Below are 16987 nucleotides of genomic sequence, written 5' to 3'. Positions count from 1 at the left end.
GAGGCTGGTGTGTATGCTTTCCATTCTGAATTTAAAGTCCAAGCCTCTGCTTCTTTTCAGAGGCCAGCTGGATTCAGAGGTGCTTTGTAGGCTATTTAGCCTGTTAACAGCTAACATGCCTGCAAATGAACCTAATTAATTGACCAGTTTTCCTTTATCACACCTGGAAATCTTGGAGCAAAAGTGACTACTCCCTCTTCCCTCACACTGGAGGGGGCAGCTCAGCCATCAACAGGTGGTAGAAAAACCCCTGTGAGAGCCAGTAGTGGTAAAGGGGACGTCTCTTTTCAGTTCTACATTGTTGTACAGAACTCTCTCTTACCAAAAGAGATGCTTAGCCTGCCAGTCACACAAGGTACAAATACCAGAGCCTTCTCTGTCACAGTTACTGCTCATAAATTGTTAGCTCTTAATTGTCAGAGCAATAATCTAGCAGAAGTTGCTTTATTGCCCTCTCTCTGCAGGGGGGAAAAAAAAAGCCCTCTTTCAGAAAAATTCTTATTCATTCTTCTGTTTTCTTCTGAGAAAGCATCAAACCACAATTACTGCAAGAGGAAAAGAGGTATCCTCTTTATAAACAGGAAGGACAACCAACACTTCAAAAAACTGAAACTCAAGCTGCTACTGAAGATGTTAGAGAACCTCCACAGCAGTCAGGTGTGAGTTGTTAATGTGATGTTGTCTTATTCAAAAGACTGCTGGCTACAAAGCTATTTAAACAGATACCTCCAGAAGTACAGGTACTAGTTTGTTGTTTTTTTTTTTTCAGTCTCAAATTTTCAATACCGTAATTAATTTGGTTGTTTTTGTAATAGAATTAGAATTTTCCCTTTTTTCCTAAAGCATATGTAGCCCAGGAAGAGTAAAACAGCAGCTAGAAACCCACCCTGAGACCTTCTGGCTCCAATATATCATACTTGGGCCCGAGGCTCAAATGACAGACAACCACAGTACTGAACATGGTGTGTTTCTTTTATTCTCAGCTTTGCTAAAATACATTATACAGTTTTACATAACGTTTCTTTTCAAATGCCTTTTACCAGAAGATCCAACAGCATATTCTCAAATTCAGAAGATGGAGGTCTGTAGTTCTTCCTTAAACATGCCTTCAAAATGGAGGTCTTTTGCCATGAGCTCTTCTTCTACATCTTCTAAGGCCCACTGATGATCAGTCAATTCCAAAGCTTCCCATTCCGTCTTCATTGACATTAAACACAGGTAGAGAAAGAAAAGCCACTCAGTATAAAAGTAGTTATCAGCTCTTTCTGTACAGGTTAGACAATAACTAAGAAAAAGTCGGTTTCTGCAAAGGCAGAAGATGGCATGTGAGTTTTTTTTTTAAATCAGGAATGACTGCCTCATCAGCTATGACTGTCTAATCAGGTGTGCTTCAGGGTACTATAGCCCTGTCAGGCTTCCACACACATCAGTTGTCACCTCTAATTTTAGCAACAGGAATCCAGCACAATTCCCTTGCTTGTCAGGGCGAGAGGAGGAGTTATGCACAGCCTGCAATCTTGTAAAGTCACAGCAAAGAGAGATGCAGGTGGAAATACTGTACCTTAAATGCTTTGTTAGTATCTGCTGGCATGGCCATTGCTGCGCCTGTCATTTGTTCTTGCATCACCCTAGACTGATCTGCAGCTATAAAAAGAAATGAGAGGTTCATTCTTATTTGACTTAAACAGGACTGCTTGGAGTGTAGTTCCACGAGGCTGGCTTCTTAAAGACTAAAAGATTGTACAAATCCCCGGAATGCAACATTAACTGGCTAGTGCAGCTTCTCGCAAGATATTTTGTCCCCATTCCTTACATCTTAGCTAAATTTACTTAAAATGGGCAGACAGATAGAGGAAAATACGGTCTTCTACGTTCTCCATAACCATCTTGCCTTGCATCTAACAAGAAACAATCATTGCAGCTTTCCTTAAAATCCATTCTTGCTAGAAACAAAAACACAACATCAAAGTTTCCACGCACCAATTAGATGAGAAGAAAAGCATGGGTTAATTACCATGGAAGTTTACAAGCAGTTAGCCAAGGGCTGGTGCAAAAAGAGCTGGGTAACTGCTGCAGGTGGTATCAAACCTAGCCAGTGCAGAGCAATCTCAAACAAGTGAGAGAGGCTTTGAAGAGCTTTTTGGTTGAAAACGGAGAAATCCTTCCCCAACCTCCCCCACAAGCCTTCCAGTGGAAGGAGAAGCCAGCTCTTTCACAGAAATGATGCTGTCTTACCATTATCTTGGCCCAGGATGAGGGTATAAATGCTTCTGAGTCCAAACACATTCAGGAAGTACCAGGAAGCGGAGCTCACCCTGAGAAATCAGAAGCAGCATGTCTGATTGCAGTTCGATGCTGCCTGTGCATGGGACATGTGGCTCGTGACCTTATTTCAGAGGCATGCACAGGCTGCTCAGGGGTTAGTACTGCACCCAGTGCTCCAAATAAACGTTCAGCCTTGCTCGAGGACACACGCTTACCAGGATGCATCTAAAGTGAGCAGCTCAATTCCCTGCTGTAACATTGGTTTAAAACGCAGCGTCAGAGGAAACGGAACCTTTGCTGCAGGACAAAAAAAAAAAGACCTGTTTTACCAAGCAACACTAGGTTACTGTAGAGCAAACTGCAAAGCCAACAGATGTTTCATTCATTGGACCTAACGTAGTCTGAAGATAATGCATAGGATAACAAATACTTTCAGAAAGGCTGTAATTCATATACTGACTTTGATATGGAGTCTTTCAAAATGTGATCAGGCAGCCAAAATACCCCAGCTGTTTCAGTGACTGTTAAGGGGAGTATCTTTTCTGAAGGAAACAGCTACCACATAAATAGTAAGGAAAACAAAACAACAGAACTCTGAATTTGAGGGAGTATTTTAGTTTTGTATACTCTGCATTACACGGTAACGGACTGCCCGGACATGCTCAGAGGAAAGTCCCTTACAGCAACTGGAAGTCCAGACTTTTCTTTGTGATCTTGTCCAGCACCCTGAAACCAACCTTCTGCCCTTTACTGGGGGCGAGCAAGTCACTGCACTTCACAGAGCAAACAGCAGCAGCAGCACCACAAAGACAAACCCAGCTGCTCCCACCCCAGCTGAAGGTTTTGATGGACCCAGGAGGTCACCACCCAACACGGCCCAGCCCACGGGCTGTGCTACACCACACACTTACTTGTGACAAATCCCGAAAACGTCATATTGATCCAACCACCAATGAGGATCATAGGCAGAACGTTGGTTACATTCCCTTTCATCATATCTGTCAGCATGGTAGGATCTGTAATTAAAGGATTTAACATAATGTAGGAGTGTATCACATTAAAGGCACATGTACAGTGTACACAGTGTAGCAGTGGCTGCTGCTGAAAGTGTCTTGCGTTCCCTGCTGTGTGTGACCCCATCCCTTGCTCCATATCTCTGAAATTAATGGATCCCTCTGCAAGACTGTTTAGCTAGAATAGTGACGATGAACAAGGCAGCTGGTTTGCTCTTTGCGTTTTTGGCTGTGTTAATGAGTTGTGTCAGTTTAGAGAAGGTCCTGCCGCAGCTGGTGCAACAAAAAAAAGAGAACATGCAGGACTTCCCATTTCCAGCAGCACCGTGACAGTCGTGGTCTTGCGAGATGCTGCAGGCAGACATGAAGTGCCGTTAAACAAAACTCAGTGACCTGACACACTGCTGCCACAGGGAGCGATCTCCCACCCCCCCCAGCCCCACTCCGACCCTCACGGTCGCTGAGCTCTTTGCCGAGGTGGCTCACCTTGCCGCCTTGGCAGCAAGTTACACGTTTTCTGCCCAGCTGTATTAACGTACCTGTCATTGGTGAAGGAGGCACTACCTTTCTTTTTGTTTTCTTAAAGAATCCATCCTCTGGGTTATTAAAGTAGTATTTCCGAGTCAGGAAAGACTGGAGAGGAAAAAAAAAGCCAAGGCCAATAGCACCATAAGAAATGAAAAGAGGACAAGGTTATTTCTTGCTCCTTTAGACACATTACGACCTGTTTGATTAAATCTTTTTTTCTCAGGTACTTTACTAAATGTAAAAATCTCTAAATGGAGCCCTTTAATGTCTCCCTGAAGTACTACCTCTGTCTCTCTGCAAGCCTTAAAATATTTTAAGACAGAATTCTCTTAAAAAGAATCTACATCAAATAAGGACGTTCTGGCACTGTGCAGAGCTCCTGTTCGCCCAGTACCAGTCCCCGTGTACCCGGCGCTGCTGTTCCCACCGCCCGACTCTCAGCTTTTGCTCTGTGCAGCGTTTGGGGGCGGCTGAGCCCCAAATGCTGCGAGACGCGGGGCTGCCCCTGCCCCCCCCGTACCTGCTTGGGGATGTACTTCCCGTTCTCCCGCAGCACCCTGCTCCGGATCAGGACTTGGCTGCAAGAGAGAGCTGTGGTGAGGGGGGGGGGGGGGGGGGCCGGGCCCTGCCCTTCCCCCTGCCCCTGCCCTGCCCTGACCTGTCGGACACCTGCTCCTGCGTGAGGCGCTTGTCGCTCTGCAGCAGGATGGAGACGTAGTGCCGGATCATGCCCACGAAGAAGGTGATGAAGACGATGGGCAGCACCACCCACAGCCGGATGTTGGAGTCCAGCAGCAGCTCGGGCTCGCTCATCGCGGCCCGGCCCCGGGCCCGGGCCCAGCCCCGGCCGCGTCCCGGCTCCTGCTCGGCCTCCGGCCGCCGCCGCCGCTCCGCTGCCAACTTCCGCTTCCGGCTCCCCCGCCGGAAGGGCGGTGCCGCGCGCCGGTGGCGGGAAGCTCGAGCCGGGAGGCGCCTCAGGGCCCGGCGCCGCTCTGAGGTGTCGCGAGGTCCCCGCTTGTCGCGACGCGTCCTGTGTGTCGTGAGGCACTTGGCGTCGTTTGGGTGAGTTGGGGCCAGGCCCCTCCCCGCGCGGACGCTCGCTGTCAGCTGTTTCTCCCCTTAGCCCCTGGGGGACAGCCCGGGCTCGCGGGGTGTCCTCCAGGCCCCGCCAGGAGGGAAGGGTGTGGGTGTGGGTGTGGGCGTTTCAATGTGACGAGCTCTAAAATCCCGACCTGTACGAGTCTAAAATCTAACCTGTACGGCAGAGCAGCGTGGTGTGACACTAGTCAGCCAGGCAACTTGCCTTCCTGTGGAAAAGTTCTATTTCTGGAGCATTTTGCTTCGCTATTCACTAATCCATTCTAGAGTTGCATAAAAAAATCTGAATTCAAGTCACGTTTTCTTCTGAATTAAAGTTACATCTTCTTTACCTACTTGTCTTTTTTTCCTGCTTTCTTATAGGCGACAACAAACGATTTGTTACCATGGTTTCCAAACGGAAATTGTCAAAACCTGATGCTTCTGGAGAGAACTCAAAACCAGACTTGCCAAGTAGGTGCTCGGGCATAATCTTGCAAGAACTGGAAACCCATTGGCAGTGACTCCAAGGGAGAGAGGACAGGCCATAATGGCAGTTTGATTATCCCAGTAGCTAATTGTTAATTAACTGTTGATCTTAAGCGCTGTTGTTTTATGAAGTTGTGTGACGCAGCACAGGCAGGCAGCAGGAACAACCACAGGCTCCCGGCTAGAATGCAGAGGGTGGATTAATTCCCGTCACCTCGCCAACCAGGGGATTCCCAGAGCAACATCCAGCAGCTGCACACGAGCAGGGGTGCAGGCACCGCCGAGCTCAGGCCGTGCTGGGTCACTGCCTCCAGCTGGCACCTGTTTATCAAGGGTTCACGCAGGCACAGTTTTTACCACCATGCTGTGATCCTCACAGTGCTTGTTTGGTCTTCTCTGTACCGAGGTTGGGAGCTCAAGTGTGTCCGACAGGATGCCTCTGAGCCTGCCAAACACCTCTATTACTTATACACAGATGTGCTACTTGTCAAATACCCAGGTACAAACAGTAGCAGGTACAATTTATGTGCTTTCCTACATTGCTACTCCCCAGACTTTACACATTCCCAGCTGCAAGGTCATTTGTACGTATTTACGATCATCCTTGCCACTCTTCAGTTCTGATCCCATCCCCCTTGACAATCTTCCACTTTTAACACCTTCCTCCCAACAGAATTGCAGTCAAATAACACTAAAAGCAGTGCCTTATCTTTTATTAGTCCCTCTGCTCTTGTACCTTTGACCAAGATCAATCATCTGAAGCTTCAGCACCTTAGCTTTTTGCAGACTAATCCCATTTGATCAAAAATGATACATCTGAAACCAAAATAACCTCTCTACATAGTTAGAGGGAAGAGACTTTTTTGCGTTAGCATGTGAGTGGACTTCTAAGTGACAAGTTTAGTGGAAGAACCTAAATTAAATTTGTGCTTTCCAGGCCAGAGGAAAGCATGGTTCTTGTATTATGCAGTTTGTTTGCAGATATGTCTTGCCTGGGAGTCCGGTACCAAAAGTGTGTCTTCCTGCCTTTGTTTGTGGACTGCTAAAAGTGGTGGTTAAGAAATGTTCCCTTGTGGTGTCGTGCTGCAGGGGTAACTCTGATAGGATCTCTGCGTTGGTGTTTGGGTTGGCTAATGTCTGCTGTCAAACAGAGCATCACAGTGTTGTTTGTTGGTCTGGTCCCATAAATGTATTCCCATGTTCCTGTAATTTCTTACTAGAAGGTTAATTTTGAATTAGTTCTTTTTATGGAAGTTCCCTGCTGCTCTTTTGCACAATAATTTGATGTAGCTTGTCTTGTTTTCTCAGAAACGAAGAAGCCACGGGCTTCTGATAATGAAAAGGCCTCTGCCCAAGGTGGACTGGAGAGTGAGGGAGTGTTTGAAGAGCTCCTTAGAACATCAGGAATTATACTGAAAGCTGGGGAAGGGCAGAATGAAATAGGTATGGATTTAACACTTGTTCTTTCTGCTTGTATCTCAAAGCCTGCAAAGATGACTGTTACAAAGTAAAGACACTTGTTACTTGCAGAGTAAGAAATGCTTGAGCGAGCTTGTTTGAAACTTCAAGGAAACTTTCATCTGGACTCTTATTTGTTACATACTTCTTGAATTGCACAGCTCCTGCCTAACTGAGTGCTTCTCTTAAACTCATTACGCCTGCTTGTTGAGTGGATACATGTCAAGGCAAAAGACTTCTGAGAGATTACTGGAGGTATATGGAATAAGGTTAGACTGCATCTGTGTGTACAGTCTTACCTTTTTTTGTTAGTGAGACCAAGATGGGTGAAACAGGAACGTGAACACCCTATAGCTCAGATGAGGCACTGCAACAAACATGTTTGAATGGAGCTGCTGCACCCTAGTCATGGTCTAAGCAGAAAGTTGAATTGCTTCGTGGGGTTTTCCATGTTTCACCTCTATGAGACTGTGAAGCTGTACTGCCTCTGTTGCTGCAATGGGTTTGAGCAGAGGGAGGCTTCTTTAGGACGGCAGGGCTGCTGTAGTGGTTTATTTGTGTGAGATTGCACACTGTGTCGTGTTAATGAACTTTGTGGCTACAGGCCTGATTTTGCTGGAAGATGGCTGCTCTGTTATGTTGGGCAAAGGGATTTTTGGGTTGCACATGTGCAAGGATCGTGTTGCCTCCTAAGGACAGAAAAAAAAAAAAGCCTAGGGATTCTTCCTCCACTTCTTGGCCCCTCATTCTGTCTGGAATGGATTTGTTTTTATCTGCCAAAAAATGTAGGAGTTGGTGTGTCGAAACTTGTTAGTGCTACTAGGTACCCTCAGCCCAGAGTGGAGTGAGCACACGCGGTAGGTAATACCGCTCGGGCTTTTGCTACCTGGAATTCTCAACAGAGCAAATGCAGCAATAATGGTGGGCGATCCTGAGAGCTTGTAGCCAGTGTAGCTTTAGTGCAGTGTTGCATGGCTAAAATATGTCTGATTCCTTATTCCCTTTAAACTTTCTCCTTAGCTGTAGATCAAATGGCTTTCCAGAAGAAGCTCCGCCTGACCCTAGAGAAGCACCCGACTTACCCAGGCGTAAGTAACTGACTGTGCTTTGGCAGGAGCCAGATTTAAAACTGTTTGCTGTGTAGCAAAAGGCACAGATGCAGCTGCCTTTCTCTGCTGGTCTTGTACAGAAGCAAGCAAAACTTGCTGTTTCTCTCAATGTCATCATCCCAGCCTTTTGGTCTCATTGTTCTGGACAGTTAGGCACAAAGTGACGACCAGCACGTACCTCTGGTACCAACCTCGATGTGTTTGCTCTGAGATTGGTTTTTCGTAATTCAAAGCACAACTGCTGCATTTCCAACCCTGTGCCTTGTCAAAGTAATTCACTGGCAACGTTATTCAATAAACAAAGACTCTTAAGAGAGCACAGTAGCTTGCTTAACTTTTCCAGTGGAAGCTTGGTTTTGTGTTAGCTGGGAGCTGGCAGTGTTAAAACTGTCAAGATTTGGTGCTCCTCTCCAGCAACAAACCCAGCATGAATGTCCTGAGGCCAGTGGTTTGAATCCTGCAAATGTTTTTGGATGCAGTTCTTGTCACGTTAAATGTTGCTGTCTCAGCTGAACAGGGAGGTGGGGAAAGCCAGGTTAAATCGAGGTGAAGTGAGACACTGTTGCTTTAGAATTATTTTGCAAACCAACCAGTGTTTGCTTTTGGTTGAGGCTACAGATTATCCAGCATTCCTTCTATGACAAATTCTAGCTCCCTGCCTAACTGGATAGGAAACCTCTCTCCTGTTTTCATCATCTGCTCACAAAGGGCATCCTGAAAGCCAGCAGTTGATGAGGGCATCTTCTCAGGAAACGAATGATCTCTCTCTGCTTTGCAGGTTGTGAAGCAGTTTATCAGTGGATTGGAATCTCACATCAAGGACAGAAACCAGTTCAAGAACTGCCTTTTGCCATGCGCTCCCGTACGGACTGAGGGGTCAAGGTCAGGGAAAATGTATTTTTTGTTCTCCCTTTCAGTCAGAGCCGGTCTCTACTTAAAATGTTGTGCAACAGTGAGTGGAGTGGAGTGAAAAGGCATAGCTCCAGCTGATAACAAGACATGTGTCTTATGCAAAAGACCCCGTCATTCTTTGGTTTGAATGTCTTCCCCTTTCGGACACCTATGGAAAATGTCTTCTCTCTTACACAGCTGCTGATTTCAGGGCAAAGACGGCTGAAACATCCAGTTTGGTTTGACACTGAGAACCTCCAACCAGCATATAATGTCATTTATTTATTTATTTAATTCTTTTAACATGTAGGCTTTCATGTATTTTAGAGTATTTTATATTCTCACTCAGAAAATACAAGTATGAGATGGTGCGGTGGTTGTACTCAGCTGGGCAGCTGAGCTCCACCGCAACTGCTCTCTCACTCACCCTCCTCAAAGGGAAAGGGGGAGAGAATATGATGAAAAGGGCTCAGGGGTTGGGATAAGGATGGGGAGATCACTCAACAATTATTGTCACAGGCAAAATGGACTCAGCACAGGGAGATTAATGTAATTTATTACCTACTACTAACAAGCTAGAGCAGTGAGAAACCACAAGCAAACTAAAAATACCTCCCCCCATCCACCCTGTTCTGCCTCCTCCCCCGAAGCGGCACAGGGGAATGGGAATGGGGGCTGCGGGCAGTCCCTGACACTGCACTGCTCCTTCTGCCCCTGCTCCCCGTGGGGTCCCTCCCATGGGATGCCATCCTTCCTGAACTGAGCCTGTGGGGGCTGCCCACAGGCAGCAGCTCTTCAGGAACTGCTCCCACACGGCTCCGTCCCACGGGGTCCATCCCCCAGGAGAAACTGCCCCAGCACGGGTCTCCCACGGGTGGCAGCTCCCCCCAGATCTACTGCACAGGGTTTTTTCCCCCCTTTCCTGATTCTGCTCTCGCAGAGGCACAAACGACATCGCCATTCATTCATTCGTTCGTTGGCTTGGCTCTGGGCAGCAGCGTGTCCCTTTGGAGCCAGCTGAAACTGACCCTTGTCTGACATGGGGCAGCTGCAGGACGCTTCTCACAGAGGCCACCCCTGCAGGCCCCCAGTATTAAAACCTTACCCTGGAAAACCAATACAGACAGTTAGGATTGAAAGGTTTTAAAACCTAGCCATTAATTTTCATATTTCACTTCTAAAAGAATTCTCTTAGAAGTCTTGGAAGTGTCATTTCCTTGCAGTTATCTAGTAATGAGTATTTACTAACATTCCTGCTGTATTACCTACTGTTTTGGGGGCTGCCTTTGGTATATAAAGCAAATCATTGTGTTTTTTGTTTGTTTGTTTTTTAAAAGTACTGGAAAGAGTTATTTTGCTCTCCTCCTGTGTTTTTTACTACAACCGTGGAATCTCATCTTGCAGGACTTTGGTGCACTCATATTGTGAAAGCCTCATAAAAATGCTTCTTGGAATTAGTATCTTACAGGTACGTACACCTTAGGTTTCTCTTTACAGTGGTGTTGATTTATTTGGGGATCCTTTTGTTTCTGTAAGTAGAGGATGAGCAGAACTGGTGGTGAGGCAGAGGAGGCTGCGTCTGGAAGAGCGTCCGTTATAAATGAGTCCAGGCCAACTGTATGAGCTTCAGCAAGGCCACGGGCTGGGTCCTGTGCTTGGGACACGCCAGCCCCATGCAGTGCTCCAGGCTGGGGGCAGAGCAGCTGGAAAGCTGCCTGGAGGAAAGGGCTCTGTGGGTATTGGTGGGTAGCCTGCTGAACACGAGCCAGCAGTGTGCCCAGGTGGCCAAGAAGGCCCACAGCACCCTGGTTTGTGTCAGGAGTAGTGCCAGGGAGGGGATCGTCCCCCTGTGCTCTGCTCTGGTGAGGCTGCACCTCAAATACTGTGTTCAGCTTTGGGCCCCTCGCTACGAGAAAGACATTGAAGTGCTGGAGCATGTCCAGAGAAGGGCAGTAAAGCTGGTGAAGTGTCTAGAAAGCAAGTCTTATGAGGAGTGACTGAGGGAGCTGAGGTTATGTAGCATAGAGAAAAGGAGGCTCAGGGGAGACCTTACTGCTCTCTCCAGCTACCTCAGAGGAGGTTGTAGCAGGGTGGGGGTCGGTCTCTTTGCAACAAGCAACGGGACAAGAAGAAATGGCCTCAGGTTGCACCAGGGGAGGTTTAGATTGGATATTAGGAAAAAATTCTTCACAGAAGGGGTTGTGCAGCATGGGAACAGGCTGCCCAGGGAAGTGGTTGAGGCACCATCCCTAAGGTATTTAAGATGTGTAGATGTGCTTTAGTGGTAGACTTGGTGGTGCTAGGTTAATAGATTGATGATCGTAAAAGATCTTGTCCAACCCAAATGATTTTATAATTTCTTGTTTCTTGAGGGACACAAAGATGCTTAGGGCCTGCAGCACACGGCATGTCAGAAGAGGCAGCGGGAACTGTCCTTGTTTAGTCTTGAGAAAGTTAGGGGAGGTCTTGTGGTCTGCAGCTATCCAGTTGCATGGTGCAGAGAAAATAGAGACAGTCTTCTCAAAGGTGGGCTGGGGCAGGATGGGAGATGACAGTCAAGTAGAAGATGGGACATTCTGAAAGAATTTAACTACTTCCACTGTGGAGAATGTGGTTAAATCTTGGAGGTGTTTAAAAATGGACGAGACACTGAGCAATGTGATCTAATGATGACAGAGTTTTAAGCAGAGACTTGGAGCAGAGAACCCCAAATTTCCCTTCTAAGCCAAATTTTTCGATAATTAAATTAAAGCCCTGAAGAAGCCTTACAAGGAACCAATCCATGTGAAAGGACAGAGGCTCTCCCAAGATTTCCTTGGGTGTAGCAGGGAGCTCAGTTCACTCACCTCTTGTATCAGTCATCTCCCCTTCCTGCGGCTGCTAATTGCAGTTGTGGAAAAGGACAATGGGTATTTGCTCGTCTTCTCTTCCTCTGCCTTGTCCTGGGGCAAGGAAGGGGAAAATGAATATATGGACTGTCCTTGTGCAAGAAATGTCCAGGCAATAAGACACGGTTCTCTTTTCATCCCCTTCTGTCTCTTCCTTTCCCATATGTGGCTCCAAAGACAACTCCTTTCAGCCCTACAGTGTAATCAAAGCTCCTGTTCTCCTGCCTTCCTGGGAGCTGGTACTCGTCCCCCATAAAAGAACCACACACATGAAGCAAAATGCGCTGCGGTGGTACTTAAATAGTACTTAACAGTTGTTGTTAAATAGTAAATAGTTGTGTTTGCAAAGCATTGCTGGTGGTAACAGGTTCTGTTAAGTCTTATAAAAGTTGCATCAACATGTATATGGAGCTGAAGATGACATATCTCACTAAGGCATGACAAACCTGAGAACAGCTGTGGATTTAAATCCTCTTATAATTAAATGTTTTTTCAAAGTTCGTATTTTAAATACACTTTTTTTTTTTTAGAATTGTATTTGGGCCAGGATTAAAGGGGGAAAAAGAATCTGCCTTGCAAGGGAAATGGCGAGATCATGTAGGTAGTTTTCAAACCTATCTAAAGTTGATGCTTTAGATTCTTGTGTGGTGAAAAATGACTCAGATGGGTTGGACAGAGTTTGGCCCAGAGGAATTGTAAGTTCTGCTCACATGGTCTACTCCTGTTAAATTACGTATGTAGCTTGCAGTTGTGTTTTTCACCTTGCAGGCTGTGTGTCTCCTCTCTGGCAACAGGGAAGAGATTTCTTTTACAGGAAATACTTTTCTTTGTTCTTTTGAGTCCTCTATTTCCTGTGTATTTCAGCTTCTGTGAAAAGTTAGTTTTGATGGCGATGCCACAGCAGAAGCAGTAAATCATCATCCTAATGTTGTCTTTTTGCCTTCCTTCTAGCCTGCTGTCATAACGCTGTTGTTGGAAAAGATCCCTGAATTCTTTTTTGATGTGTGAGTATAAACTTTTCCCTCTAACTTGAAATGAAATCTCTTCATTTGAACAATTACCAGCTGTTTGACTTCGACCATAATTTCCAACTTACCTAAAAGTATCTACTTAAAAAAAAAAAACACAACAAACTTTAAAAATATATAAATGGATGTCTGCACTGCTTTGCTGTTGTTGTTGTTTGTTTATTCATACATGTGTAAAATTATCTGTGGGGTACTATGCCTTTTATATTGTGGGTGCATATAGCAGAAAACAAGCTAAAAGAAGCTTAAATACAGACACACCTCACAATTCATTATGCTGTTGTTAGCTACTGGTACAAACTCTGGAAGTATTTCAGTAGTGTCCCAATATTTAAAAAGGATGAAAGTGACTGGCAGTGTTTTAGGTGGCTGTTAGATGCAAATAGACCCTCTTAAAAATGTAGTTCTGGTTTAAACAAGGAAAACAGAAAAAGTATTTGTACTGTATTTGTTCGGCGTTGAGTATCGAGCAGGATACAAATGCTGTACAGAGCCTGAGAAGTTGTCCCTCACTGGAATCTTGTTAGAGGAGGGTTTAACACAAACAGTGACAAGGACTGAATTGCTTTCACTGAAGAGCTCTAAAGAATTTTGGATGTAGAAATGATAAGCTGTTAATTGTGCTGTGAACCCTTTTTATTAAAAAATTCTTACTGACTTTGGAAGGGATGTTGTTACACTTGTTTTCTATTGAGTTGTATGAAGAGTGAAGTTTTTTTCCATGTGTTAATGACCAGTTAAAAATGGAAACAAAAAAGTAGAAAGAAATTCCTTTTGCAGTACAAGGAGGTTTTTAGGACAGTTTTTTGGAGATCTGGGTTGTTCAGCAAGTTTGTAAATGAAAAAGGAAACAAAAAGTGAATTAACAGCCTATGGTAACAAGTTTTCAAGCTAATCTTATCTAAAAAGTAACTGAGGAAAGTGTAACCCATGTTTCTAACTATGCAAGGCAGCAAACTTAAGCAGAAGTACTTTTTCAGGTCATGTCTAGTTACCTTGCAGTTTCGGTATTGCAGAGTGCAGAGCCTTCTGCCTTGGGAATTTACTAAGCTGTGTATTGTTGGAGGCTGAGTGGAAACACTGAGAAAAGATGGCCCTGTGCATCCTCTGGTGCTCAAAACTTGTCCAAATGCATCTAATACTGACAGCAGCTGGGGATGAGGATACCAGGCTCCAAAGGAGATTTAGGCCAAGGCAGCGTAACCACACGTATGGCAGGACAGGAGACCTGAAGTGAGGCCATATGGCGTGTTTTGGGTTTTGTGCTGTAATTAGGGTGTTGCTGAGAGTGTATTAAAGCATGCTGATAGTATCCCTGATTTGTGTGTCCAGCAAGTAAGAAGTCGGGGGTTCTTCCTTCGTGGTGCTAAAAGCTCTAGAGGTGTTAATGATATTTTCACAATGGGATTTTGATAGCTGGCTAATACGAATTGCATCTCATGGTCTTGCTGACCAGCAGCAAAGCCTTTGAGTCTGTCCGTGGATCTGACTAACTCGTGTTTCACTTCTGCTCTTTTAGTGTGGGTACGTTTGGAACGAATTTTCCCCGGCTCATTGTCAACCAGTTTAAATGGCTTGATGGTCTTCTTGACAGCCAGGTGGGTACTGATGGCACAACCCCCTCCGTGTTTCTCCAGTCAACTTCCGTAACACCTCTCAGGTGGGATTAGAAAAGGTTTGATGCTAATGAGAACAGATGTTTCCTTATGCACATCCTGAAGGGGAGATGGTATTTAATTCTTGTTTGTTCTTTTCTTCGGTAACTTTTGGACATCCCATTTTATTTTCTTCTTGTCTTGTTCTAAGTGTCCTTTTACATAAATTTGTATCTGTACGTGTGTATCCACATGGGCGACCCCCTTTTAAAGCAGTCTCTAACAAGAAGTTACAGAAGTTACAGTCCCCTCCTGTTTACTTTTAACAAGAGGTACTGGATACTTGCAAGCACCTGGGGATGAATTCTCTGTTCTGGCTTTGATGGTTCTTTTCCTTCTTTCCCTTCTAAGTCAGCGGTCTCTGCGAGTTACTTTGTCCTGGAGGGCTGTTCCTAAGCAGAGTTGCAGAATGAACTGAATCAAGACCCAACTCTGGGAAGCTTGCTGTTGGGTTTCCCAGTTTGCTTCGCTCAGCAAGATAGTCATATCTTACCTGTAAAATGCTGGTTTTCCTAAAAGTCTATGCAATGATTCCCTGCTTCAGTGGCACAATGAGTTAAGGGGCAGTTGGCATACATCCAGGCAAATAACTTCCTGAGTGATCTTTCATGCGTAGTATTGTTGCCATTCCAATGAACGTGCACTTTACGAATGTTCCTTTTTCTGTAGGATCTTGTCAAGAAGTTAATGCAGATGCTTAGTGTGTCTCCTGTACCAATTCAGCATGATATTATCACCAGTTTACCTGAGATCCTGGAGGATTCCCAGCAAAGTGAAGTTGCCAGAGAGCTTGGGTACAGCTGATTCAGCACCCCCCCTATTCCCTCTCCTCCCTTTTTCTTGCTCTTAACAGAAAAATAAAAAAAAATCCTGTGTGAATGTAGCTTGTACCAGGACTGACTAAAGCAGCACAATAGTTGTTTCTCTTAATGGTAACATTCAAGGACAATCAGCACTGGCTTAGGATGTGTGCTGTTTTGCTCTTAAAGAGATGTCTAAATGCTCCAGAAGTGTCTTTATCTAAAAAAAAATAATATTAAGTTCTTGAGTACATGGGTACGGCGCAGGTAGATTCCAGTTAAGCACTCATTACTTCTGCTGTGATTAGTCACTTGGTTATCGCTATCGGCATCTTTGGATTTGTTTTGGATTCTGCCATGATAAGAGTCAGCATTGCTTTTATTAATTGAAAAAACACCACACACAACAAAATAAACATGTTCGTGAAGCAGAACCTTGTAGCTCTTTTATACACTTTTCTCAAGCATTTTTACTGACCCGAAGAACAGGATGACCTTACACCAGTAGATATCCTCCCAGGGAGCATCACATTAAGCTAGCCCTTATATCTGTCTTTTTTATGGTGTATTAATTTTCCACAATAATTTATTTTTTTGGTAGCCTTAGCCTATATTTAATTATACACGTCTGTGTTTCTAGTTTGGGTTGTTACACAGTTCACTTACATTTATGCCAGTGCTAATTATCTTTTCACTCTGGTGTTTGTTATTTCAGCCTACCCCTGGTTGTACCCCTGGTACATTCTATTCCTGGTACCTTGTAGCTTTGTGTTCCCATTACATCGTTCTATTAAGATAATTTATTTTCTTTTTTCTTGTATATCAGCTGCTTACTAAAAGAGGGCAGGCGGCTGACGGTTCCGATTCTGGATGCTCTTTCTCGTTTGGATCTTGATGCAGAACTGCTTGCTGAGGTAAGTGCTGCTACTGAGTGGTCAGGCAGAATCTAGCCCCTTCATAGCAATATGACAGCAAGAGCTGTTTGGTCATTCAAAATATGTTGCTATATATGACTTTTGTAGGCCTTCAGAAGTTCTGAGCTAGCTGGAATTGGAAAGGAATCTTGGAAACTAAAAATATTTAAAAAATATTTTTAGAAACATTATGAGGGATTCATTGACAAGCATACTCTGGCCGTTACAATATCCATTCAAAAGTTTCAGACAACTCTGTTTTAGAAAATGCAAAAGCATTTTGCCTTGCTGCAGTAAACATTTACCACCCATCTTAAACCCACTCATTGTCACTGTTTCTTTTTTTGAGGTACAGTGACCAGACTAGAGTGCTGTATTCTAAATAAAGGCAGGCTGGTGACTGCATCATCATATGACCATAGTTTTTCTTGGCCAAAAGAAAAGAGATCATGTGCCTTGGGTCTTCTGGGTATGCTGGATTGCTTTCAGTTAGGCTTCTAATGAATAGAATAACATTGGTTCATTTGAGTGCATTAAATGCTATTTTTCATAGTCCCCAAAGGCTACAGCTGTGTAACGTGCTAGATTCTTCCATGCTTTCCTCTTTTGAAAGCCATTTGAAAATGATGGAGCCAAGCTCTGCTTGGCAGTGCCAGGTGATATGTTAAGTGGCAGAGGCAACAAATTACAGTCTGGGAGGTTCAGGTTGGACATCTGGAAAATGGTTTGGGGTCTGGTCAAGTCTGATCAAGTCAAGGTCAGCCCGATCTAGTACTGGTGATATTCCTGCTCTGGGCAGAAGGCTGCAGGAGAAACCTCATATGATCCCTTCCCACCGACTTAATCCATGTATCTGTGAATCAGACTCTTAG

At 44.8% G+C, this 16987-nt stretch overlaps 2 protein-coding genes across 2 annotated transcripts in view; one reads left to right on the top strand and one right to left on the bottom strand.

Annotated features, from left to right (window-relative positions):
* Window positions 1–954: 954 nt before the first annotated feature.
* EMC3 (ER membrane protein complex subunit 3) lies at window positions 955–4706 on the bottom strand. The gene is made up of 8 exons (XM_084292548.1): window positions 4465–4706; window positions 4327–4384; window positions 3818–3911; window positions 3177–3281; window positions 2481–2562; window positions 2236–2315; window positions 1562–1644; window positions 955–1197 (listed from the first exon to the last, which is right to left on the bottom strand). The coding sequence occupies exons 1-8, from the start codon at window positions 4617–4619 to the stop codon at window positions 1069–1071; spliced, it is 786 nt and encodes a 261-aa protein (XP_084148674.1). The 5' UTR covers window positions 4620–4706; the 3' UTR covers window positions 955–1068.
* A 49-nt stretch (window positions 4707–4755) lies between these two features.
* Window positions 4756–16987, top strand: part of FANCD2 (FA complementation group D2) — a 52334-nt gene continuing 40102 nt past the window's right edge. The window contains exons 1-10 of the mRNA XM_084292533.1: window positions 4756–4868; window positions 5268–5369; window positions 6681–6815; window positions 7851–7918; window positions 8718–8821; window positions 10235–10298; window positions 12670–12722; window positions 14266–14344; window positions 15071–15195; window positions 16028–16115. Of these exons, the coding sequence (XP_084148659.1) occupies window positions 5291–5369; window positions 6681–6815; window positions 7851–7918; window positions 8718–8821; window positions 10235–10298; window positions 12670–12722; window positions 14266–14344; window positions 15071–15195; window positions 16028–16115 (795 nt within the window). The 5' untranslated portion in view covers window positions 4756–4868; window positions 5268–5290. The remainder of the gene's footprint in view (window positions 4869–5267; window positions 5370–6680; window positions 6816–7850; window positions 7919–8717; window positions 8822–10234; window positions 10299–12669; window positions 12723–14265; window positions 14345–15070; window positions 15196–16027; window positions 16116–16987) is intronic.

Source organism: Netta rufina (genome assembly GCF_964035555.1).
Source record: "Netta rufina genome assembly, chromosome: 10".
NCBI classification, from domain to species: Eukaryota; Metazoa; Chordata; class Aves; order Anseriformes; family Anatidae; genus Netta; species Netta rufina.
The sequence above is the reverse complement of the archived record's forward strand: the minus strand, read 5'-3'. Positions and strand labels throughout refer to the sequence as shown.